This window comes from Molothrus ater, chromosome 12 (assembly GCF_012460135.2).
Source record: "Molothrus ater isolate BHLD 08-10-18 breed brown headed cowbird chromosome 12, BPBGC_Mater_1.1, whole genome shotgun sequence".
Lineage (NCBI taxonomy): Eukaryota > Metazoa > Chordata > Aves > Passeriformes > Icteridae > Molothrus > Molothrus ater.
Genome location: NC_050489.2, coordinates 13998260 through 14023360, shown reverse-complemented (window position 1 = coordinate 14023360; position 25101 = coordinate 13998260). Strand labels below are relative to the sequence as shown.

The 25101-nt window shown below is 47.4% G+C and overlaps 1 protein-coding gene across 4 annotated transcripts in view; it reads right to left on the bottom strand.

Moving 5' to 3' along the window:
- The window catches only part of PLEKHG4 (pleckstrin homology and RhoGEF domain containing G4), an 85514-nt gene that overhangs the window by 13087 nt on the left and 47326 nt on the right, over positions 1-25101 (bottom strand). For all 4 annotated transcript variants that reach the window (XM_036390423.2, XM_054516174.1, XM_054516172.1 and 1 more), the window contains exons 11-13: positions 16835-16973; positions 14376-14498; positions 13671-13862 (exon numbers count right to left, since the gene is read on the bottom strand). In XM_036390423.2, coding sequence (XP_036246316.1) covers positions 13671-13862; positions 14376-14498; positions 16835-16973 — 454 coding nt within the window. The remainder of the gene's footprint in view (positions 1-13670; positions 13863-14375; positions 14499-16834; positions 16974-25101) is intronic.

Below are 25101 nucleotides of genomic sequence, written 5' to 3'. Positions count from 1 at the left end.
CTGCTGTTTGTAGGAGAGCTGAATGCCAGCACAGCCTGCAGCCTGAGCAGAGTCACTCTAGGGCCAGATTCCACAGGAGCTCCCACAGCCATCCACATTCTCTTTTGAGCTGCAGCTGCATGGTGTGCGTGCAGCCAGCCCCATTACTCATGCAGAGCAAGGAGCTGCTTCAGAAACACCAGCAGCTGCTCAGGGAGAATGCTTCTCAGCACCACACAACTGCAGCATGGGACAATCCAGAGAGCAGTAGCCCCCTTTCCAAAGAGCATCAACAGGCCCCTGACCTTCCTCTCTCTTGATCCAGGCTTTATGCTCCAGACTTGCCCACTGCTGGCAGCCAGGAGGGATGTGCAGAGGCAGAGGACGTGTCAGATTTTGGTGTGAATCCGCATTTATCCTCAATGCAGAGGTTCTTCTATTTCCTGGAGGTGGAAGCATTTCAAGGCGAGGTGAATCCCCAGGCCCAGCAGATCTGCACAGCAGTGACAGATGGCCTATTCTGCTGTGGGGTTTTGAGCTGCCCCCTCCAGCTGTACATAAACCAACACCAGCCCCTTACAGCTCTGCCCAAAGCAAGGGCTGGCCATCGGTCTGGGCTAAGAAAGGGCACATCTCACCTCTCTGGCTGTGGAGGTCAATGGGTGATCCCCACTGAAGGCTGCATGCTGGCTGCCATTTGCTTGATGGGAAAAGCTGAGCTCAAAAGACACAGAGAGCTGTCAAAGAGAGTGCTGAGAGCAATGTTCACGAGAGGGACATCCAGCAGACCTGCCTGGACTCTACAGTAACCAGTCAGGAAGGCAGATGCCTTGTGAAGGCCTTATCTAAGGCTGGGGTACTCATTTCCATGCACAGATAGGAGAGAGAGAAAAGAGACTTTTATTTCCTGGAAACACTGCAGATCTGTGTGTGACTACTGTGAGGAGGGATCAGGGCTGCAAAGCACACAGGACAGCAGCCCCACCACCTCTCATCTTCATATGGTCTCTGTCTGTTCTTGGCAAGGACCCCAGGGCTGAGGAGAAATTACTCTCAATCTCGATGGCATTTCCTTCCATCACCAGTGCCTGTCACAGGCCGGCAAATAGCTCAGCTTTGTTCCCTGCACAATGGAGCAGCCCTCCACATCCTGCAGCTTTGCTTGGTAACAGGCTAAGTGACCACCAAGGCTTTCTCCAGTCACATCATCCGCTTCAACTGCCCCTTTTTGCACATAAATGGCAATCCTCTCCAGGGACCAAGTGTGCCCCCATCCTCGTGCAGGGCAGCGGTATTGCTGTCACCTGTCCCCCGAGCAGGGCTGCAAACAACACTCAGCCAAGCCAGGATACGGCCCTCTGGGTGAGGGGCTTTTGGGGAGCAGGCAGCCCTACAGCTTCCCTGCAGAGCTGCAAGAGCTGCTCAGATAAAAGGAGGCACCTGTGCACAGGGAAGCTGAAATCTTCCCAACCATGTCTGGAACCAGGCAGGAAAGAGTCTGTACCTCAGCTTTTGATCTTTACAGTCAAGTTGTTACTGAACCTCTCAATTACAGGATTAAAGACAAATGTGCTTCCTGCATACGCCTGACTGACCTATCCTGCAACAGGCATCAGCAACAGGTTGGTCCTGCCAGGCTGCCCAGGGCTCTCAGGGAGCTGCCATGCTGTAAGGAAAAGGCAGGGACTTCACTGGATTATGGTGCAACCCTCAAGCCCATCATCCTCTGCTGGTCTTCTGATCATTTCACCATGGACAAGGCTCGCAGCACATCGAGGACAGGAGCTCCTGGAGTCTGTTGGGTTTGGCACCACTAAAGTACCATCTGCAAACACAGGCTCAGAGAAGTTGCTCAGCCCTGGCTCAGGGCACACTGCCAGCACTGAAAGCCTTCCAGGGGTCCTGGATCCTCACCTGAGCCACTACTCAGAAATTACACCTCCCCAATCCAAACTTATCACAAACCTATCAGATTCCTTGTATACTCAAGGTTAAGTGACCTCTAAGACACCTTCTGGGTAGCCAAAAGAAGGAGCAGGCACTGTGCATCTCACATATATGCCAGAAGGGGCAATTTCAGGGGTCTGTCTTTGTCCAAACCTCTTTCATCCCTTCCTGTGGGGAGATCATGACAGTAACTACAATTTCTTTACAAATATGAAACTGAATGCCTGAATAGGCAGAGGTAGGCAAATCAACTTTCTGCAGAAGAAAAATGCACCTGGGTGGGTAACTAACTTTGCTGTGAGAAGGTTTCCTTTGGAATCTCAAGTGCCTGCACAGTGCATCTTGAGACAGTCAAGATGGCCCTGGTGGGAGCAAAAATGCAGGCAGGAATGGAATCATGCTGGGGGGTATGAGGACTGAAGCACAGCAACAAGACAGACCAAGTTTCTCACTCTTCTGTGATGATGTCCCAGGACTGGAAGCCCCCATCTCCCTTGCTCTCTACAGCTCAGAGTGGGGGAAGCAGCATAGCAGCTGAGTACACTGTCAAGGACAGCAGAAAAGGAACTGACATAACAAGCCCTGATCCAGCTTGGTGCAGCTCCTGCACCCAGGCTGGGCTCCACTCTGCTGTTTCTCAGTGAGACACAACTGACTGTAGGTCTCTGTGGAAAGAAACAACTACACAGCCCCCCATTTAATCAGACCTCCTCTCACCGCCACTGTACTCATTTTAAATGCCCTTAACTTCAGCTGTGAGCTTTAAGAGCAAAATGAGGTTAGCTTGCAGCAAAAGAGGCAAAACTGGTGCAGCCAGAAAAATTAAAAGCATCACAGGTACTGCTGTGAACTAAACAAAGCACTTCCCAACAGCTATGCAGGGTGTCACACAAGCACTGAGTCCCTGCAGCTGCTCTGCTTTGCTGGCCACCCACACAGCCTTGGTACTGACCCAAGTGCAGCTCAGACACAGATTGCAACAATCCCAGCACAGGAGTAAAGTGTGACAGGGACTCACCAGAACACCATTCCAAAGTAAATGCAGCTCAATTGCAAGAAAATGCTACTGCCATTATTGATGTTTATTTGGGCTTATTCCCTCTAAAGTCCAACATGGCTTTAGGTTGATTTGAGAAGTGACTCCTGCTCACAGCACTGGTGTGTCCCTTGTCACAGGCTGCTGCATGCACGGTGGTAGCAGGGACCCATGGCTGGAGAGAGCCTTATATGCTGGCAGTTCAGAAGGACCACGATTAAAAAGCTATTTTACATCAAAATATATGGAAAGCAAAATTACCCAGGCTTACCTTACTTACCACAAAAAACGTCAGCTGGCAAATGGTGACAAGACTAACTCAGAGACCAAGCAGCTTCAGCAGAAAGTGGTCAGCTCAGCACACACTTGGATCTGCCTTAGGCTTTCCTCAGGCTCCCACCTACCAGTACTAACAGCACCCATGAAGAAAGGAGCAGGGAAAGAGCAAGATTTCAGGATCTGCAGATGTTCCCTTGGCAAGTCTATCTGTTGGTTAAAAACTGGCTTCATCCTACCTTGCCATCTGTCCAGAGGGAGTCCATACCCTGGCTGTGCCCAGCTCTGTGCTGTACATTATCCCCTACAGCCAGACTGAGGCAGGGCCCCTGCTTCAGTGCATCATCTCAGCTCTGATTATTCACAAGCAAATGCTGCTAGCCTAAATACCAGATTGGGGGGCCTGGTAACCAGAGACAAGGCAGAGGGGGAAGGGACCGCGCTTCACACGAGAGCTACTGAAGTGTGCAGAGAACACCCTGACTGGGCACAAGCCAGATACCCCTTCACAGTGCAAAAAACAGGGAGAGAAAGCATTCCAACTGACCCCAAATTCTAGCAAAATGCAAAGTAAAACGCTACCCAACATATAAGAGCTATGGAGCAAACACTGATCCCTCCTAGACATTGTGATGCTTTTTCCACATCTCTACGAGCCAAAGCCCCTGCTCACTTCTACCAAGATCTGTGGCTCCATGAGCAGGCAGCTCCACTTGCACACAAGAAACCATGTAATTTCAGAGCACAAGCATTTCAGCAAAGCCACCACGTTAGAAGTAATCTCTTCTCTATGCAGAGGTTTGCTGTTACTCTCCTATCCTGTAGCAGTCAACTTTTCCAAACTGCATTTGCAGCCCCTGTCTGCGATTCATTAGAAGCACAAACCAAACCAATCAAAACTGTGTCCTACATGAGATGTAGCTGGTAAAAGCTCAGCTTTAAAGACTATGAAAAGACTCATGCTCTTGAAATGAAGAGCTAAACTATTTCTGAGCTGCTGTGTAGCTCAGACAGCCTCCCCTCCTCCAAGGGAGAACAGACCACTGAAATCTTTAGTTTGCCTAAAACTAGCTGCTAAGGAAAATAAACTTTAAATCCTGTATTTGCATTTCTGCCAGTTACCAAGTGCCAGCTGCTGTACAAACACTGTGGGAGGGCAAAGGATGAGAGATGAGCACAAACTAGAAACTCCTTGGATTTAAGCATAAGAAAGCAGAACAAGCAGATACCCCACAGCTGGGCAGGAAAGAACAACAAGGGGTCAGGGAAGCAGCACCTGTCAGGGTTGGTCTGGGCATGCCACAGTCCAGGGTACCATCAAAGGCTGCTCATTAGAGCAACGTGCTTGGACATCCTTTTGCAGCAGCTCTCTTGAACAGAGCTCAAAAATCCCTCCATTTGCCCTCTGGGGAGCCAGGAATGACAAGTCCAGGAGAGCCTAATTACAGGCAAATATAATTGGCTAAAATAAGATTGCACATGATTTCTGCTCTCTTGACGACAGCACGGAGACCCAAAGGGCAAATGTGGCTCGCTGTGCTGGAGCTGTCGTGCAGGACGCGTGCTTGCCCTGCTCTGCTCTAACTGCTGCCACTGCCAGGCAGCACCCAGGGGGGTCAATCAGAAACAGGGTGACTCACCTGGTGAATCACAAGCAGCTACACTAACCCCTGCTTCAGAGCAACTCTGAGATTCCACAAGAGCAGCCTGTGCCAGTTTCACCATATATCTATGTAGAGGCACACACGTACATGTGTATGACATGCATGTGTATATTTACTTGTGTGTGTATGTATAAAATCACTCCCTAGGTAGCTGGGCAGCAAGTGGCAGATCTGCTTTCCTCAAAGCTCCAGAGTTTCTCATGACTGTAGCTTTGGGTAGATTCTGCACTGACTATTCTCCCCCTACTTTTCTGTCTCACTATAGAGATTTTCTCAACATTTAAAAGCTCCCAGGTCCAGAAGATCAGGGGCCAAGTCTGCTCCCAGTAAAACCAAAAACTTCAATGTTTGCCTTTGCTGCAAACCAGCCTCTTCACATTTGAGGCACTGCCCATTTTTTCAGCAGCTTTGTTCACCAATGAGCCAAAAGCCTCATGCTACCAGCCAAGCTCCAGATCAAGCTACAGCGAGATGTGTGAGTCACCAAAGCTGGAGCTGGCAACTTGCACAACAGCAACAAATTACCCTTTCAGAGGCTAATGTCACCTCCAAAGGTTTTTTGCATGCTTTGCTTTTACATCTGTCCTGACAGTCACACCATCATGCTGTTCCAATACCCCACTGTAATAGCACCCCACAGGCAAGTGTGGACAGACTGGACTGTGGTGGGTGTCTCCCCTCTGCCCTGGCTCCCTTTTAATGAGGTTCCTCCTGCTCCATGCTGGGGATTGCAAAACTTCCAGTATGCCCTTAGGCCTGCATGGAGAAAATGGGTGCTTTCTCTGTAGTCTTCATTTCACATCCTTTCCCTTGTGACAAGCTGAGCCAAACTCTGCTTAACTATAGCATGATGTGTTGGGATCTCTCTGCACTGCACTTTGGGTGCTTGTGCCCCAGGAGATGTGGAGCTGAAACTTGATCTCGACACCCAGCACATTTCACTGGGTCTCTCCTCTGCAGGGGAACTGACAATGCTGGAAACAGCTCCTTGTTTAAGAGCACACCAAGATGTACTTGGAGGGTGCAAGGCCCTGCAGAGCAGCCGGAGGAGCCGGCGGAGGCAGCGGGTGCTTGGGAGAGCCCTGTCCATATGTCCAGGGCTTTGATATGCAGATTGAGCCATTGTGAGATTCAGTTCCATCTGTACACTGAGGGGAGCTTCATGACCAGATTGCTTGAACAGATCTATTTAACTCCCATGACTAAAGGGAATTCCAGTCTCCAGGAGGATCCGAGCATCCAGATGGATGCCAGCACACAAAAATTCAGAAAATCTGTCACCCTGTGCAGCTTCTATCCCAAGATCAGAGGGGAAAAAAGTACCCAAATTTTGCAATGCACAAGGCTGGGCCCAGCTGAAGGGAGATCTCTGCTGGCATCAGATCTCACACTTTAAGAACACACATTCCCCTCGCACCTCAGCTCCAATGTGAGCTGAGAAACCTCTGAACCTGCTGGGTGGAAATGCTGTTTCCCTGCCACGACTGACTGGCTCCCAGTGTGGTGTTCCTGCAGGAGATCTGAACACACCTGAGAGAGGCCCAAGTCTTTCAGATAACTGTCAATTTATGCTCATGGCAGCCAAGGACACCGAGGAATTTTTACACAGATGTGCTCTGACAATCAAGGCTGAAGGTGGTTTCACCATGTCAGGCATTGCTCCCTGCATACATGCAGTGGCAGAACATGCTGGCACTCCTTGGGTCAGGGAAGGCACATGAAGGGCACACACCCCACATCCCAAGCTGTGTTACACACCGGCTGGCTCCCTCAGACTCTTCCTGCTGTGTCCTCCACCGAGGGAATTTGGCCAGCACAGTAGGAGGGAGAAGGACCCCAGATGAATCAAGGCTTTGCCTCTCTGCACATGTCACAAACACATCACAGACCTCATTCTGCACTAAAGCACTGCCTGAGGTGCTGGAACAGGTGCTCAAAAGCGTCTTAACCCAAGAACCTCTCACCTTCAACTGCAAATTGCGCTTGGATTTAGCACATGACAAAAACCTAATTAATTCACTGCTGCTGCCCTGTAACACTGAGGGACAAATGAGTCTCACACCTATGTTGTGCAACCAGAAAGGAGCACTGAGTGCTGGTGCTAACTACTATTTAGCTTTTACCTCCTGCCACAGAGCTTGCCAGGGCTACTGCTGTACTGCCCATTTGACCATACAGTTTTTGGTGAAACATAGCAAAAAATAACCCTAGCACCAGCAGAGCTAGAAGTGATTTACTGAAGAATTTGTAAGACAGAACAGTTTCCAAATCGCTAATTTTGCAAGACAGAAAAACCTGATCTGTAACAGCTCAGATTTAAGTGTTCAGGACTTCTTGTTTGTACAAGAGGGCTATCTCCAAGGCAAAGCAGAAACTTTCTAATGCATGAATACACTTTGATAGGAAAGTAAACACTAGACTCTTTTTAACCTTGCAGGAAGATTTCTCCAGCAAAAACCTGGCAGGAAGGAGAGGGGAGAAATCTCACGCATTAACCTTGCATGAACTCTGCCAGAGGATCGATTTTCCTTGAGGCTCATTCCCCCAACTGCTTCAGGCTGTGCATGAAAAAGGACACCCCTGAAATAGGAGAACAAATCAGACTAGATGTCTGTCTAGGGGCACGACTTTACAGGCATAACTGAGGAAGGAGAGAGAAAGAGAGATGAGACAGCTGCTGTCAGACAATGCTGAAGCCAGACAACAGTGGCTTCCCCTAAAACAGCACAGTAACTATTCCTCTCCCATGCCTTTTGGATCTCCTTTCATCATCCTGCGAACTTGCATCAGTAACAAGATCAAAACTGTTATTTGGGAATGTTATGCAGACCATCCCCAGAAAAGCAAAGACAATCTCTGCACAGAGGTGTAGAGAGAATAGTGCATATTAAGTCCCAGGGACTTTATTACAAACCACAGCAAAATCTCATTTGCTCCAAGCTGCTGTGGGGTAAAACCATGTTCTGACCTGTGCAGAACTGCTGGCAGCATCATGGAACAGGGACCTATGTCTCTGTTCACAGTAAGCTACAGTAAGGATACACCGAATGTCTTTTTTTCCACTTTGGTGCTAAGTTCTACTCTGTGCTTCTCCAAGCACATTCCCAGGGCAGGGAATCATAGAACCCTTTCAGTAAAATTACTTCTCAAACTGTGCCAAACAGCCTGCTACAAAAAAAATCACACTTTCAGGTTGCAGACACCAGGATCCTTTCCAGCTTCCCACAGATCAGCATTCACAACCCTCCTTTTTTCATCAAAGGCTAAGAAAAAAAAATCAATAATTTATCACCTGGAACGGACTTTTTTCCCTCAAAAAGATCATCTGCAAAATTGTATCTGGTACATAATCAGAAATGAAACACAGGAGAAAACAAGGTATCAGCAGGTCTCTGTTCTGAAACTTCTGGGGAGAAGTCAGAGATAACATTTGTGGAAGGCAACTTATTTAGCATACTCTGGATTTCTGCTGACAAATTTAAGATCAGATCTGAAAGCTGGGAGTGCTGTGCCAGCGGGTCTCAGTCACCTGGGGGGCAGGAACCCAGCAAACCTTGGAACAGACCAGGAGAGCAGCCCCTTCCTTTGCTGTCCACAACATTTGACAGAAGTCCTGGAGGCTGAGAGGTACCACCTGCCCTGCACATACATCCAGTCCGTCTGCAGCACCCAGCCCCCACAGCAACTTCTAGCTGCAGGTAAATTATGGCCACTGAAATGATCATGCAATAACTTTTAATAAAGAGAAAGAGGGAGTTCTAGTAAAGAGAAAGTCTGCTCTGCTACAGACAGCGCAGCCCTGGGATTCAGAGGGACCATGCAGAGATGCCCACAGCCCACAGGGTTCTGTCTGAGCGCACAAAAGCCGCACACAAAGCGCTCTGATTCACCCTGGATACACAGACACGCACAAGCAACCGAGTGAAAAGCCTTCTCTACGTTGTTTCCAAACAGTATCAATACAGCTCACACATCAGCCGGCACTTGGTACTTACAGGAGGGTTTGCTGTGTCCGTCTGCTGCCGGAGCCGGGATGGGGCGACTGTGACTTGGAGGGAAAGGTGCATGGAGATGTGCAGAGAGGCGAGAGCGATGGAAGAAGGGCCCCGGCCCCTCTTTGGGCCCCAGAGCAGCAACACTTGCTCACGGGATGGAGTGTAAAAAGGCTGGCATTCCTACAGCAGCAAGGACAATGGGGAGGGATGAGGAGGCACTGCCATAATCAAATGCAGGCCAGCTGGCCCTCCCCCAGGAAGGGCAGGCACCTCCTTCACTTGCCAAAGGCTTTGTTTTCTAAGCCACAAAGAACAAAGTGGCTGAGGAGGAGAGCATAGGAGAACCCACTGTGGGGGCAGGTCCATCCAGAAGCACAGGTAACCCATTCCTGGAGATGTAAACACAGATGGAGAGGGGCTGGGCAATATTCTGCCCACTCCAAGCAGAAGTCAGAAACAGCAGCTCCTTGAGTGCAGCAAAAAAAAGACAGACAACTGAGGAACAAGAATCACCTGAGGCTGATGGTCAGGGGTCCTTTGAGGGAAAAGATCCAAGAGAAACAGAGAACACCACTGAAGGAATTGCTTGTGGAACAGAGCCCTAAGAAATCCCAAGAAATGAGAAACCCTACCATTTCTCAACCCACCTTGCCCCAAGAATCCTTAGCAGCAAGAATTGAAGGTGAACAACTTCCCTCAGAAAGCAAACATAAGGCAAGGGCTCAAGCTGCAAGAGACTCACAAGCTATGGCAGGGCAATGACCACACTTTCTCTGAGCACCAGTGAGGCATCATCTTGCACAACATCCTGAGAAGCAGGAAAAAGCCCCCGGAGCTGCCTCAGGCCCTCCTGTAATGATACAGGCAGTTCACCTCTGGGCACCACATCACCACACGGCCACAGGGTATGCAGGTGCTGATGGGACACTGCCCCTTCTGGTTGGGTCAGTGTTTTCTTCTACTTGTGCCAGCAAGGATCATGCACCTTCACTCCTGACCTTCAGCAGGACTGGCTGTCATCCCAGACCTGGTAGAGACTGTCCTGTGTGCTCTGGCTCACTGGACATGCTGCTGCAAGTAAGGTGCTCGGTTCTGACAGGGCACATTTCAAACATGCAGTCCAGGTAACCTGCACTTCCCTTGTGGTAAAGTCAACAACATGGGATATAAGAGTGTTCTGGGAAATAATTCACCCAGAGAGAGCTTAAGGAAGGAAAAATATGAAGGCTGATGAGATAAACAAGGAGAGGAAGACTTGCTGGGGCTGCTCCTGGTCTTGATGGTGTACCTATGGCAGTGTTATTATGAAGCCAGGATAGAGAGCAGGAGAAAAGGATACTGGGGACTGTCCTGCAGGAACCCCAGAACAAAACAGACATCAATGCTTTTGGTGCACCATCCATACCCTTGCTTGTTCAGCTGCCCAGTTTTTCCCCAAAGCACCGTGTGGTGCCAGATCCCAGCGCAGTCTTGGAACTGAGTAAACAAGGGACAGTGGCCAAACCAGGCTTGAAGCCACAGGGAGATGGCAGGACCCCTAATATACGAATATACCCACACTGACTTTGTGGTACTGAAAAACAATCCTCCAGCCCACAGTCAGAGGTGGGGAAAGCAGCTTCCTTCACTGTTCTCCTGCCTCAGCCCAACCATCATCCACCCTCCTGTCAGGCACCAAGGGCTCCTGCCACAAAGGAAGCGGGGACAAATGGAAACATCCAGCTTGGCACCAGTCATGTCTTTGGGGAGGGAACCCTGCCAGCCCATGTGCAAGCTCCATGTGGTCTGGCCCAGCTCAGGCTGCCTCATTGCAAGGAGCTCTGACAGGCCTTCAGGAACTGCCAAGCAGTGAAAAAAACCAGTACAGCACCTTGATAGGGCATATGGGGTTATGCTGTCCTGTCCCACGGCCTGTCCAGCAGCCACAGCCCTACAAACACGTGCCCACCACATGCAGGAGGGCCAGCACAGCAGGGCCTGCCATTCCCAGCAGGCAGTGAGGTACGTGAGGGATGAACACCATGATCCCCATGGTGGGTGCTCCACTCCTTTGGCACATGCTGAGATGTTTGGAGAGCTGAGCTTGCCAGCTCATTTCCATAGTGTACATTGCTTACGCATCCTTGGGCTTCTTCCCCAAATCCTGGGGTTTGGCACTCTGCAGGCTCCTTACAAGAAGGAATATCAAGGACATTGCTTATTGCAGACTCCTGCTGTAGATATGCCCTCAGATATTAGGGAAGAGAGAAGGGAGTCAGGCAGGCACTGACAAGATCAATGCAGGAGGGTCAAAAGCAGCTCAGTATCAGAAGACAGTGAAATCAGTTTAGATAAGATCTTCTGCTTATCCCCCACCTCTCAGACCACACCACTAACTTTGCTTTGGGAAGGCAGAAAGCATTCTGGAGATCAAGATCAAACTCATAGGCACTGAAAGAACTTTCATGCTGTGCAGCAATTTCTGCACTGATCCTACAGCTGCAGGATGTATCCCCCTACACTCCTTGTTTCAGTTGGCCACTGGTTCACAATACACACGTGGTATATTTACACCACCAGAATTGTTTATAACTCTACTGAAACCAGTGAGATCAAAATCCTCCTCCCTCCCTGAGCCAGCTGCCTCTCCTCACACAAAGCAGTGTGAAAACACACTGTGCCACTATAATTTGGTTTTCACTGGGGCTATGCAGCATGAAAGGCACAACCAAGAGGGCTGCTGCTGCCAAGGACTGCATCCTGGAGTTTTCATCCACCAAAAAAGCTGCAATGCCCTCAGAAAATTAATGGGCCGTTGTTGGGGTCTATGTAGCATTTGTGTCTCTAGAAATGACCCAGGCTCTGAAAAGGTTTTGAAGCTGTAGAGAAACACACTGCCATAGTCATGTCCAACTATCCTGGCAGCCCAAGAGCTACCAGCACAATGTAACTTCCATGCCAGAACAGAGCATTGAGCAGCCTGGAAGCTTTGGGGAGACCTTTAGAACACCTTGCAGAACCTGAAGAAGCTCCAAGACAACTGGAGAGGGACTTTGGACAAGGGCATGGAGTGACAGGGCAAGAGAGAATGGCTTCAAACTGACAGAGGGCAGGATTAGACTGGATATTAGGAAGAAATTCTGCCCCGTGAGGCCCTGGCACAGGCTGTCCAGAGAAGCTATGGTTGACCCATCCCTGTAAGTGTTCAAAGCCAGGATGGGGGCTTGTAGCAACCTGGTCTAGTGGGTGGCATCCCTGCCTGTAGCAGGGAAGTTGGAACTGGATGACTCCTTTAAAATCCCTTCAAACTCAAACCATTGTTTGGTTCTATGATCATGTGCTACAGTCCACATTTGTGCTCCAGAGACTTCCAGCTCTGCCTGGAAGGGTTCACATACAACCGATGTTTGGCTTGGCTGCAGAATTGTCAGTATGCCAAACAAGGCTTGGTGCTTTTGTGTGCCTCAATTTATCAGAAAAAACATGAGAAAACCCTTCCCAGGATCCTTCCCAGGATGCCCCATGATAGCAAGGGGTGTTCAAGTACCAGAGCAGCCCTTGAACATCTCTGTTCAGTGAGGCAGAAAAGCATAGGTTCTTGCCATTCTCCTATGGCACAGAAGGCAATTCTCTCTCCATTGGGGTGAAAAAAAAATTACATCTTTCCACAGCAAGAGGGTCCCCCACCTGCACAGCAAACTGCAGAGATGAGCCAGAGCAGACTTGCAGAGCATCACCAAACAAACTCAATCGTCATTGCCCTGACAGCAGTGTTCTGGGCTGCCTTCTCCACTTTTCTGCCTCACACAGGATGCTTTTCCATGTTTTCATGTTTAGCTGAATTTCCTCCCTCCCCCCTGAGCACTTCTGGCTGCCAAGGCAGCTCAGAGACAGCAACGAAGTGGCACCTACATCTGGTACAGCTTAACTTTTAGTGTCTATTCTTTCTGGAATTTGAGAACTTCAATACCCAATGTTTGTACAAGTGTGGAATAAATGAACACAGGCTCCCTGGCTTTCTGTTCTTGCCAAAGTTGTATTTTAAAATGCACTTAGAAAATCCTACTGCTTTTTCATCAGCAACTTTAGAGATTAAAGAACACCAAATCCAACTGCAGATCTGCTAAATGGGTGCATTTGCACTAAACCAAACAGGTGGGAAGGTCAGGCACTCAGCACAGTCACCACACACATCGTGTCCTCCAGCTTCCCAGATCCCTGTGATGATCCAGGGATCCCTTGTTCCCTCAGCCACACTTCCCAGCTCTCCATTCTGGTGCTCCCTTTCCTCATGCAGGCCTCGCACATGGGAGGATTTGGACTGTATTTATTTAGGACTGACAAGCAGAGTGCTACTCCTGATGGGTTAACAGGCTGAATTGGCCAGTGTGTAAGGATATAGCAGGAAAATGCAAGCAGCCTATCCTGGCACGGTGGCCAGGACTGGACACAATCAGCCCACCACTTGGCCCTTGTCATCAGAGCCAGCACTGCCATAATCCTGCCCACTGTTGCCATGAAAGGGGTTAAAAAGCTCCAGCTCAGAGAGCAGAAAACCTCTATGCTTAACAGATGTGGACATTTTCTGGAAGACACACCCACCCCTTCTCCCACACACTGACTTGAAAAAAATCACTGCAGACACATGAGCATGAGGGGACTGCTGCAGATTATAGATCCAGCTCCCTGATGGAGCAAATACTACATTTCACACCTTTCATAAACAATCTAGCATTGGATTGAGTCCAAGCAGACTTTTACACCCTCCTCTGTGCAGCAGATGCCTTGTCTTACCTTGTCAAAGAATTCATACAGCCTGACTGTTTCACAGACTCGGTGCCTCGTTTCATCCAGCTGGGTGCAGAAATCCTCCAGCTCATCTTCATAGGTCTGCAGCTTTATCCTGTAAGAATGCACATCCACAAAGGAAAGGTCTTCCCATTGATTCATCTTCTTTAATGCTTCCTGTCCCCTTTTGCAATATTCCTGAAAACAAAAAGGTATTGCTTATGAGGATAAAGAGCTGGAATCAACACTAAGTAGTCTTCAAGGCCATTAGCAGCTAGGGCTAACTAGACTGGTTTTTAAGGCTCAAATCACATGAGCAGGGGTGTCTTTGTTTACAGCAGAATTTTGAAGCCTGATCTCATGATTTACATTTGTTACACAGTAGCTTGTAAAGGTCTACACAGCAAGACCATGGCTCAGTCAGGATCAGAAAAAGGCAATGTTACAAGCACATCAAAGGAGGAACAAAAAAATCACATCTTTCAACCCAGTAGTTATTTTCCCCAAGACTGGTAAATGCCATCTACTAAGTGTTGAGCTGGTGGGTTTGTCTGCAAAAGGAGAGCAGGGAGACTATGCAGTGAGAGGGAATGACACACATTTTGATGATGAACCCTCTTAGCACCATGTGTTTGGCTGAGCACATACAAGACACACATGCTACCAACTCAGATGCTGGAGAATATAATTTTCCAATCTGACAACACTTACACTGGCAACAAGATCAAACTCCTTGAACTGCTTTTGTGCTTGAAGCAGCATCTCCAAAGAATCATCCAGGTTGACAGTTTCCTTTAGCCGTTTTCTGCCAACGTTCTCAATCCAATTGCTGACCTAGAAGAAAAGGGATAAGCCCTGCTTGTTAGTCACCCTGTGCTACTCACCAATGTAGGCCTTTATGTGGAAAGAGCAAGGAACTCCTCTCATAATGCTGGTCATCTCATTACTGGAAAGAATGAGTGTAGACTTCTCCCCCCCCCCAATCCAGCATTTCAGTCTGAGCCTCCTGCTCAGAGTTTTTCCACTTCAGGTTACAGAGTAATTGAAAAGCTCTGCTATTGCTCACTAGCCTTAGGCATAAACAGGGCAAGTGGCTGCCTGGGCTCTGTTTTGGGTGAGCCATGGTCTAAAGCAAGCTCTGCAACTTGCAGACTGGCCTGACATTCCTATTATTGTTACCCCCAACTGGGATCAAATCTCCTTGCTGCCAGATTTCCTATATCACTTCCCTTTTCTGACTGGTAGGACATGAACCATGTCAGTGTCAATGTATTGATGGATTCTTCCCATCTGCAATGCTCCATGGTTCTCTGGGACTCGCAGCTACTGGTTTTCTGAAGGCAGCTCTCCACAAAGCTGAGCAGCAACTGCATGTTCCTCAATGGAGCCCAGCTACTGCTGCAGTTATCAGCCCATATCCTCAAAGAGGGGTAGAGGACTGACTAAAAAGAGCATCCTAAGAGCAAAGCAGTCATAGGAGGGCAGGCAGGATAACACAGCACCTCCATCATCACTAGGTTTTAAAAACAGGCTGGTAAACTTGTCTGCAATGCTCCAGGCACAGGTGCACCTGGGGGAAGGGACAGACAAAGTGCTTCCTAACGCCCACACATCCTGTTTTCCTATGTCACCTGAATCCATATCCCAACTCAACCCCAGAGTCAAGGACAAACTCCTAGTTTTGTGGACTGTGAGAAGGTTACAAGGAGCAAGCCCACAGGCAAGAGGAAGAGATGGTGGTGGGTTCTCAGTACTGCAGAGAGGCACACTGCTGCTGCCTAGAGCTCCCAGGCAGGCTTAACAGCAGGAGCAGCCCCTGCCACCACTGGTGATCTACAAGCAAAGTAACACAGGAGCAGTGGAGTGTTACTCAATTCAACAAAGAAATAAAGTTCAGCTTAAAGCAGAAAGAGGTTGCAGTGCTTGCTTTTGTGCCTTTTTTCATTTTTGTTAGGTATTAGGAACCTGTGTGTTTAACAAGAGTCTCTACCAGGTTCTTGCAACACACTTCTTGTCCCGAGCACATCCTGCATGGCGCCCCAGTGTCTACCTGCAAATGGGAAGTCATTAAACTCCTAGATCCACCTTGGCCTGTGAAAACACTAGGTAGGCTGCAGCCTCCTTTGCAAATCGAGTTCCCACTAGAGGAGAGGAGCCCAGAATCACAGAACAACAATGGTGAAACGGATCCTAATCATGATTTTTAAGGTCAAACAAACTTCTCACTGTTGATGAGTTACAGCACAGGAAACCATGCAACTCCATAATCTCAGCGTTGAGTTCAGGCTTAGGGATCTGCAACATGGAACATCTGGGATCTGCAACACTGAAAGGACTCATCAGCTCTTCGAGGATGCTCAGATGTGAGCTGCTTTATGACTTTTTGAGGTGCTTTATCAACATGGCTACAGGTTTCAAAGGTCTTTCTGAAAGCCAGTGCCTGTTTGCTTCAGGTATCCCATGGCTGTCAAGAGTTTAAACAAGCACTAAATGAAGGGAAGTTGAAGGTCCCACAGAAGTGCAGAGGGTGGGAGGTTGAGCATGGCTCTTGGGCTAAGGACAAGAAGCTGTTCCCTTCCTGGAGCCTGTAGAGAGGGCTGCACCCAGAGGGGAAGGAGGGTGCCTGGACTTATCAGATATCAGGGACCTGAGAACAGTACAGGAATCTAAACAACAGAGTACACAACAGGGATGGGCAGCCAGTGTGGGACAGGGATATTCTGCAACAGGATGTCAGGAGACCCTGCAGGAGCTATAGCCCAAAGGGGACACCCAGACTTAGCAGCTTGTTGACATCACTCTGCTGCTTCTCAAGGTGAAGTATGAAGAATACTTCATCAACAGTCTCAATGAGAGGGTCAAAAAAGACACCCAACCTCCAAGTGTATGACTTACCTCTGAGCCACTTCACAGATGTTTATGGGGTTTGACTAATCCACACCTAGAGAGAAGCCAAGGGACTTTCACTTGGCATCAAGAGATACCAGGGAAATAAGTGGCTTGATTCTCAGCACTGCTGAAACTCTATCTCAAATTCTTATGTTCAGCTGTTCTTTTTAAGCATCAAGCATCACTGTACACCTTCACACAACAGATCAACAGGCCAAGTACCTGCTGTGGAACACAGAGTCAGAGGGCAGCAGCCACTGGAACTGACAGGTAGGTCTTACCTCCTTAAAACACTCTTCCACTTTCTCAAACTCCATCACCAGCTCCAGCTCCTGGATGCGCTTGTTTGACAGCATCACCAGGCGGTGAACGCCCTCATCAACTTGATTGTAAAGCACGCTGGCAGCGTCGAGTGCATCTCTGCAAGAGGACACAGGGCTGCTCAAGGCTTTTGCATTAGGTCCTTCCCCCAGCACTTCATGCAAACACAACCTGGCCAACAACAGCACTCCAGTCATCCTTCCCATGGAACCCACACAGGCCATCTCCATATGGAGAACAGGGGAGAATACTGCTGCTCCTTGCACATTATCATGATTCACCACTCTGACCCCAATGCAGATAACCTGGCAGGAAAGACAAGAGTATCTCCTCCCAGCCAGACTCCCTGCAAGATTTACCATATTTCTCACACTTTCAGCTTTTCATAAACACAGATCATTGCATCAATGGATTTTCACAAAACACGGGGTCAAGCAGTTTCAGTGTCTAAAACCACCATTTGAATTTAATTAAGTAAATAAGCCACCACTAGTAAGCAAATCTCTCCTGAGTGACAACAACAATATTAAGTGCCTGATGCCCCACTTACTGTCAGGATTTCCACCAGCCAAACAAATATGCAAAGTGTACAACAACTCAGTGCCAGGAGAAATCAGATTTTACAGTGTTGTGCTGAAGAGATTCATAGACTGAGCTTCCTACCTCCCACAGGCAGCCGTGCTGACCAAAGCCCAGCAGGCAACACCAGGAGGCACTCTCCCTGCCAGCCTGCCCACAGCACACAGGCAAGCATGGAGGGGTCAGGATGCAGCCCAGTGCCCTCAGATGCTGCAACCACAGTCTTGGTAAGATAATGAGTATTAGCAAATTCATTTTAGATGTGTGCAACACCTCTCCAGCACAGGCTTGGGTGAATCACAGATGGGATCCAGGAGACAGAAGAGCATTCAAGCTTATTCTTCTTGTATTTCTTTTGCTTCTAGATTTCCCCTCCTACAATCAGGGGCTCAAGAGACAGCTACATACAGAAGAAAACATTACAGCCTCCTTCAGCTGTGCTCTACACTGGCATGTTCAGTTGCCTGGTCATCTCCTGTACTCACCCTAAACCAATTTTCATTTCATCGTCTTACAACCTTTTGACTTATTAGAGCGTGGCTTTTTTATCGTATTATTAAAATTATCTAAAGCACTTGCAAAATAGGTAGCTAATATTGCTAATGGAAAGTGATTCAAACCAATTTAGTATACAAGCTTATTTCTGTCTGGGTTTACAGGCAAACTTGAACCTATGAAATGCAACTGAATGTGAGTGTTTAGTAGCAGCCACCCTGTAGTTTTAATTGACACGAGGTAGCACCATAGGTCTGGACTAGCAGCTCTGCATAGCAGAAATCCACACTATTTTTCCATTCAGAATTCCACCCAGTGTGCAACAGCCAACTTCTCAAACCTCAGGCTCTTAGATACTTTTGTTTTTCCTCTTTGAAATGCCATTAGACTGAATGAATTTCTCCAAAGTGCAGCCAAAAATACCCAAATAGTTTCTGGACTAAGATCAGTGCTACTGCAGTACAGAGCAGACAGGTCCTCTACAGAGAATCTGCAGGCTTCAATGGAAAGATCCAAGCTGTAACGCTGCTCTGGCGTTTCCCAAAACTGCCATAAACAAACTGTGATGATATGAGCCTTCTGTTTTGTAATCCTTTCCTATGGACAGACCCAGATCCAACCCAGGAGACTCACAGCAGCAGTCATAATCATTGTCCAAGCTGAGCTCTGGAAAGTGTTTACAGAGCAGGTTGTGGAGGCCAGTTCCCGTCAGCAGCAGTGACACAGCTGGGACAGCTAATGAGAAACAGTTTGGACGATGGCTGCAAGTTAAATTTGGCAACACCATTAATGCTGCTCGGTTTTGTGCAGCAGAGCGTATCTGTCAAGTCCCATTTTCTGAGTAAGTCTCCAGCATACTGATGGCCAGACAGGCAGACACCCCTTGGCCTTACTCCCACAGGGCTGAATTCCCTGCTGGCATGAATGCTCTCATCCACTCAGGAAATGGATACAGCAAACACTCTTCCTCCCGCTGGCACAGGCAATCAGCACCTATAACTTTAGGCATTCCAGGCTGCTATATGCAAACCTTTTCAATTACCCCCCCATGAGGCAAAATATTTTTCAAACCTTCCCCTGAGCTTCCATGGAAATCACTTTGGTGTTGATGCTACTTCTTTGATGGCACTCATCAGCAAGCCAGACTGACCTGCTAGACCTTTCTGTAATAGGAGTCCTTATGTCCACCCAAGCCAGTGACAAAGCGAGCATCCATGGCTTCAGCACTTAATGTGGTATTGTCAGATGGCAACCTGTTGACACAGGGACCTGAGACAAGGGTTCCAGCTCTGGCATTGCCTGACCCAGCAGAGAGTATGATCTGATTAGGGGATGGGAGCCAGGGAGTCCCACTCTGCCCCTTTCCATACCTGACAGAGGAAACAACCCCCCCATTGTCCTAAGTCTGAGCAGTTTTCCTTGACAGGAATCAGTAGCAACTTGGGCTGCAAGGCCTAACAAATACTACAGATTCTAGCAGAACAGACTGCACATTTCCCAAAGGCACAAAACACAGGCTTCCCTGAAGACAACACTGCAACTATGGGCAGGAAAAAAATCACCCTCAAGGAAGAAGGATAGGAAGTGATTTTAAAAAAAGGCTAAAAAAACCCCACATTTCAAGTTTTTTTTAAAACCAGACATAGGTGTACCATAAAGTCACTGTGTAAAGAGGCTAATTCACTGAGCCTCTGTGGAAAAGACCAGTCTCCTGGAGACCAGTCACCTGAGACCAGTGCTGGCCTTATGGCCAGCAAACCCCTCCAGGTTAGGTTCAAAACTGCAGCAATGAAGTTCTCCTGCTGGCCCACCAAGCACAGACCGAGGAACCCATTTCAGAAGAAGGGGCTTGAGTGAACTTCTTGGTATCCAACTAAAGGATTGAGAAAAATCCACCCAAACAACACCTCTGGCCCGACACATTCCCACCACAGGAGTTATCCTGCCTCTGAAGATCTCAATCCAACCAAGCCTTTATGTACAGTTTTAGAAGGTGGAAGGGAGCTCCAGTTTAGAAGTGAGCCCTTTACCCATTGGATGTAATCATAAAATACATGTCTCAGTAAATAATGTGGCAGCTACAGATGTACAGAATCTACATATATATATGCAAATCAGTCATCCTCTCTCTGTCTCTGCTGATACAATGGTACTAAAAGTGACATCCAGTTACTAAAGACACACACAGAAAACCTTTGCTTTACTGACCCACAAGCATCTCAAACTTACCTGAAGTCAGTCTAAGATGCTTTTGTGAGTTCAGTTCAAAAGAAGGCTGGAAATTAACTCTTACCAGTAATTTGGGCTGTTTGGGGTTATAGAAGCCAAAATCCCTTACTCTTGTCATTTAAAGGACTTTTATTCCTCTGTGAATGCTTGCAGCAGGCTATTGATATCCTTATCAGCCACAATTCAACACTCTAAGGCTGCCCCTTCTCATGGTCCTGCCAATGGTTTCCTGAGCGACTGAAACAACATGCACAGAAAAAATATTTCCAAACAGCTCCTCTGGGCTCAGAGTCCCCAGACAACTTCAGGTGTGGCCTCACACCACTCCTGCTCCTCTGTGAGTTCCTCCAGCATCTCAGCACCTCAGCTCTTTCAAAGACCAGCCACGCTGTTTTCACACATTCTGCCTCGCTTGGCAGGCATTCATTAAGCCCTCTAGTTGTTGGTCTTCTGTTGCATCTCCAAGGTAACTCCATTCATATGTTGTCAGCCCCTGACAGTTCACTTTTACCAGCTGGACAGGCTCTCTGACTAACATCCATCTTTTACTCTCTTACACAGAGGAAAATATAAGCCTTTCCATGCTGTAGTATAAAGTAGGTAGGCAAACTGAGCCCAACAAAGAAATCACTCACAGTCCATGGGAAAGTTTGGTTTTTTGATTCACTTGGGCACTTCAGTGCTCACAGAGAGGATCCACTGGGCATTAAGCCTGTTCTCCCAAACCTCTGTACATCTGTTTATCTATTTACACACACCCACATCCATTTGCTGATCTAGATCTTAAAAACTTCCTAAATGATTTCCAGTACACTAGTAAACTCCACAATATCCTGAAAAAGGGAGTTTTATGGGGAAAACGATACTTCACACAAATATGTATTTCTTTTTCAGCTTCAGACTGAGTAGTTTTTAATTCCTGTCCTTCAGTACCTTCACAGCAGCTTGGAGTAAACAAACCAAATACTGAAAATTTGGTTGAAGAAAGAAGTGACTTCCATCCTGGCACACAAAGAAAACACCTGGTTGTTAAGGACTTTAAAGATATTTTAATAGTGGCCTGTGCAACTGAGCACGAAAGGCAGAGCTGTTTGAAGTCAGTGGAAAGTCTCAGCTCAGATTTGTGTGGATGCAGTGAAATTTCCCTGCATATGGGAGTGTGGTATTAAGAGTCTTCTTCCATGGTCAAATCATCAAAAGCAATTTTGCAATAGTGCAGAGTCAATATAATTTATAGCAAAAAGGAGTAGCTTGATGTCAGTTTATGTTTCCCCAAATCCTGTTTTCATTGGGCAATTATCATTTCAGTGGAAAAGGTTCCAAATGTCTTCAGCTTTCTGGAGAAGTGCCAAGCTGTTGTATAATGGTAGGGTAATTTTAAACCTATAATTTAGAAAGATCATTTGTGTCTAAGTCCATTCTTCAAAAAAAGCCAGCCTAGGAGAGTTACACTTGAGTTTTCAAAGTAAAGTACCTGTTTTGTTTTCAAAAAATAGATGGCCACAGAAGAAGCTTCCAGCAGAGTCACAAAAGCAGGTGCTGCCTGCACCATGCCTGCCAATGTCATTGAGATGTAAACAGGAGAGCACAGGGAAGGGAGCAGCAGAACCATCACTATTCTGCACTTCCTGTCTGCCCCTTCAAGAACAGCTTTGACAATCAGCAAGAACAGCAGATCTAACAAAGGGGCTGAAATCCAGAGTTCATCCTCGGACCAGCCTTAGCCAATTTTAAAATGGCAAAAATTCATGGATGGAAGGAAATACAACACGTTGGTAGTGTATTTGATGGGGTTTGGGCAAGTATAGGGCAGCTAACTTGTCCTAGGAAAATTGGATATCCTTAATCTGATTTGTTCTGTAATTTAGAAGAAACACAGTTGGATGTTACAACATTAGCCTCATCTAGTCTTCCACTCTCTTGGTGCTGAACTTCCCTTGTCCATACAGGTTTTAGCATAAAATGAAAAGGATCTGGAAATCATGAGATTTAAAGGATGGATTAGCCCAAGGACATCACCAAGATCATGTGTGCTGATACCTTGGCTACAAATCATTTAAAACATCCTGAGCAATGCTTCTGGAAGAAATCCTTCCAGGTCTGCAGGGACAGTGCTGTGCCTGAGGGATGTTTTGCAGGATGAGAAATGTCATTCTTGGTCATTACTGCATTTTGGTAGCAACCTACATAAGTGCCATGTTTGTAATGATCCCATAAAAGGAGGTCAACCTCCAATGCACAGTCCTGCTCTCTGAGCTGAGAGCTTCACATGCAGCTGAGGTTAAAATTCAAACTAGCCATGGTGAAGCTAAAGCAGATACGGCTAAATAAATATGACTGATTATTCTCTGCAGCACACAAATAGCCATGGTGGTTTCAATTCCCTGATTGAAGTATCTGAGGAACTGGGAACATTTTTTAGAACCCTGAAGCATCCTTACAAAGGCACAGAGGTCAAACACCAAATCTGCAGTTGCCTGTGGGATGGCTGTTCCCAGTGGATCTAGCTGAGACCACAGACCTGGCTGAATCCCTCCTCACTAGGTTACCTGACCTGGGAGCCATCAAGTAAAAACCATCCAATTAATGCAACACAGGAGACCAACACTGCCAAGAGAATTCTCTTCTGGAGCTCAGTTAGTTTAAATGTGTTTTTAGCAGAAATACACTCAGAAATCCCTTTAAAAGCTAAGGGATCAATGCACACAGTTAAATAAGTGTCCAAGCACAGTCCCAAGATGTGACCTTTGTTTCTTCTGCCTGGCTCACATTCAGATACAATAAAACTGTGTTCAGACTCTGGTTGATTTAAAATCCCAGTAAGATCCATAAAACTGACTGGGAAAAAACCCCATTATAATAAATCCCAAACCAAAAAGTAGCCTGCTTATGGGGACAGTTTCCAGTGCAGTGGAGCCTTGGATAGGATTTGGAAACATCATTCTGGGAACACTGAGCCTCAAGATATGATTTTCTACCAGCTGTAAACAATTTCTACCTCCAAACCTTGTCTAATGTACATTAACCTGCTTATGTTTATACTTTATATCCTGGTCAAATGCACCAGTCTAAGAGCTGTGTTCCTGAAGCTGAGACCAGCAGGCTTTCAAGATGTGCTGCTCAAATACATACACACTTCATTTAAAGCCATATCCTTATTTCACTGATATATCCTTTTGCCCACTTTCAGGACTATGATCCATATAATAGTAGGAGCTGTGCTATTAACCAGCCCAGCAACAGAAGTATCTATCCCAACACAGTTATATAAAAAATGGTTCTTGTGGGATAGCCTGGGCTAAGGCAGGAATGTCAGGCAGTTCAGCTAACATCCTATACTGGAAACTTTTTGCAATTTTTTTCCATAATATTTTTAAACAGATAAAACACAGTGTGTCATTAATTACCTAATGCCCTGTTGGCATGACAAGCATTGCAAACAAAAACAAGCAAAACTGGAGTCTTCTGGGTAAATTCTCACTGAATCCAAGAAGATTTAGGACATAAGCAGAAAATGAAAAACAGAAAGGGAGCTGAGGGGAATCATCTATAAAAAGCCCAAGAGGACAATGAAAACTTACCTAGACAGAACTCTGCAATCTTTTAGCTCTCTGCAAATGCCACAATTGACGTCTCACAGCACTTCATGCACTCAGAATGACAACAGCCCCAGCTCCACTCTCCTTTATGTACGGAGCAGCGAGATTTGTTTAATGGGAGCCTAAGTGCTTTTTACCAGGCTAAAACCACCACGCCAACAGAGGGAACAGGTTAGACTGTAACCAAAATGAATACCAAGTAGCACAGCGTGTGTTTGGGTAGAAATGTCGCCCTATGCTCCTCCCTCCACCTGACACAAACAAATAAGGCCCAGGAAGAGCACAGCCACCCATGCTCGGCCAAAGGCTTAGCACTCGTCAGCACCTTCTGTGTCACCAGCAACAGCACAGAGGCCTCTTGTGGCAGCCTCTGAGGTCAGAATTTAAGCACACGTTTTCATCTGCCTTCAAAGGTATTCTGAGTACACATCTTGTCCCAGGGTTTTAGGACTGGGTCCACAGGAGGAATATGGAAAGGACCCTGCACTGAAAGGTGCCTCTCACAGATCACGTTAGGAGGGTGCACTGTGGCAAGTGGTAGTGTGAGAGGCTCCCAAAGCTCCCAGAGAGGAATGAAGATGGGCAGGCACCAGCTCAACTGCCATCAGCAAGAGGGACACAAGCATTAGCATCTTCTGAAGCATGCACACACAGAGCACAGCAGACACACATCTTTAAAGCAGAAAGGGGATGGCAGAAGACAATAATGCCTCCAGGAAGGTTTTCCCAGTGTAAGTTGCCTGGCTATGACCACCAGCCTATGGGCAGCAGCTGGCAGTTTGACAGTGCACACGCTGTACCTTACAAACTAAGCAGTCCAGCCATCTCATCTTACACACCAGACACCTATCTCCCCACTACCCTTGCTCCCAACCTGTTCCACATTTTGGATGATCAGCTTAGTCTGACTCTGACCCAAGCTTCAGACAGTGCTGTGCAGTCCCTCAGCAGGGGCAGAGAGCCTGTACATTATCCAGGTTTACTTCCACCACAGGGAGCTCACACAGCACTTTGCAGAATGGCACATGCAGGCCTTGCAACATCCCAGGAGTTGCTACCAGCAAGAGCCCTGCTGAAGATCCATAAACATGAGGTCTGCAGCACCACACAGCTATACCCCACCTCATTGTTAACTAGCCACAGCTTCAAGGAGACCCAGAGTCTCAGTAGTGTGTGTGGAAGCCAGAACATGAACTATGGAGGCTTTTAGCTGTAAGATCACCCTCTCTGTCACTGTAATTGAGTCAGGTCCAGCACCAGGAACCTGGCAGCTCAGGAAGTCTGCTCTGTACTGTCCATTCCCTCTGCTCAGCTCAGGTCCCCAC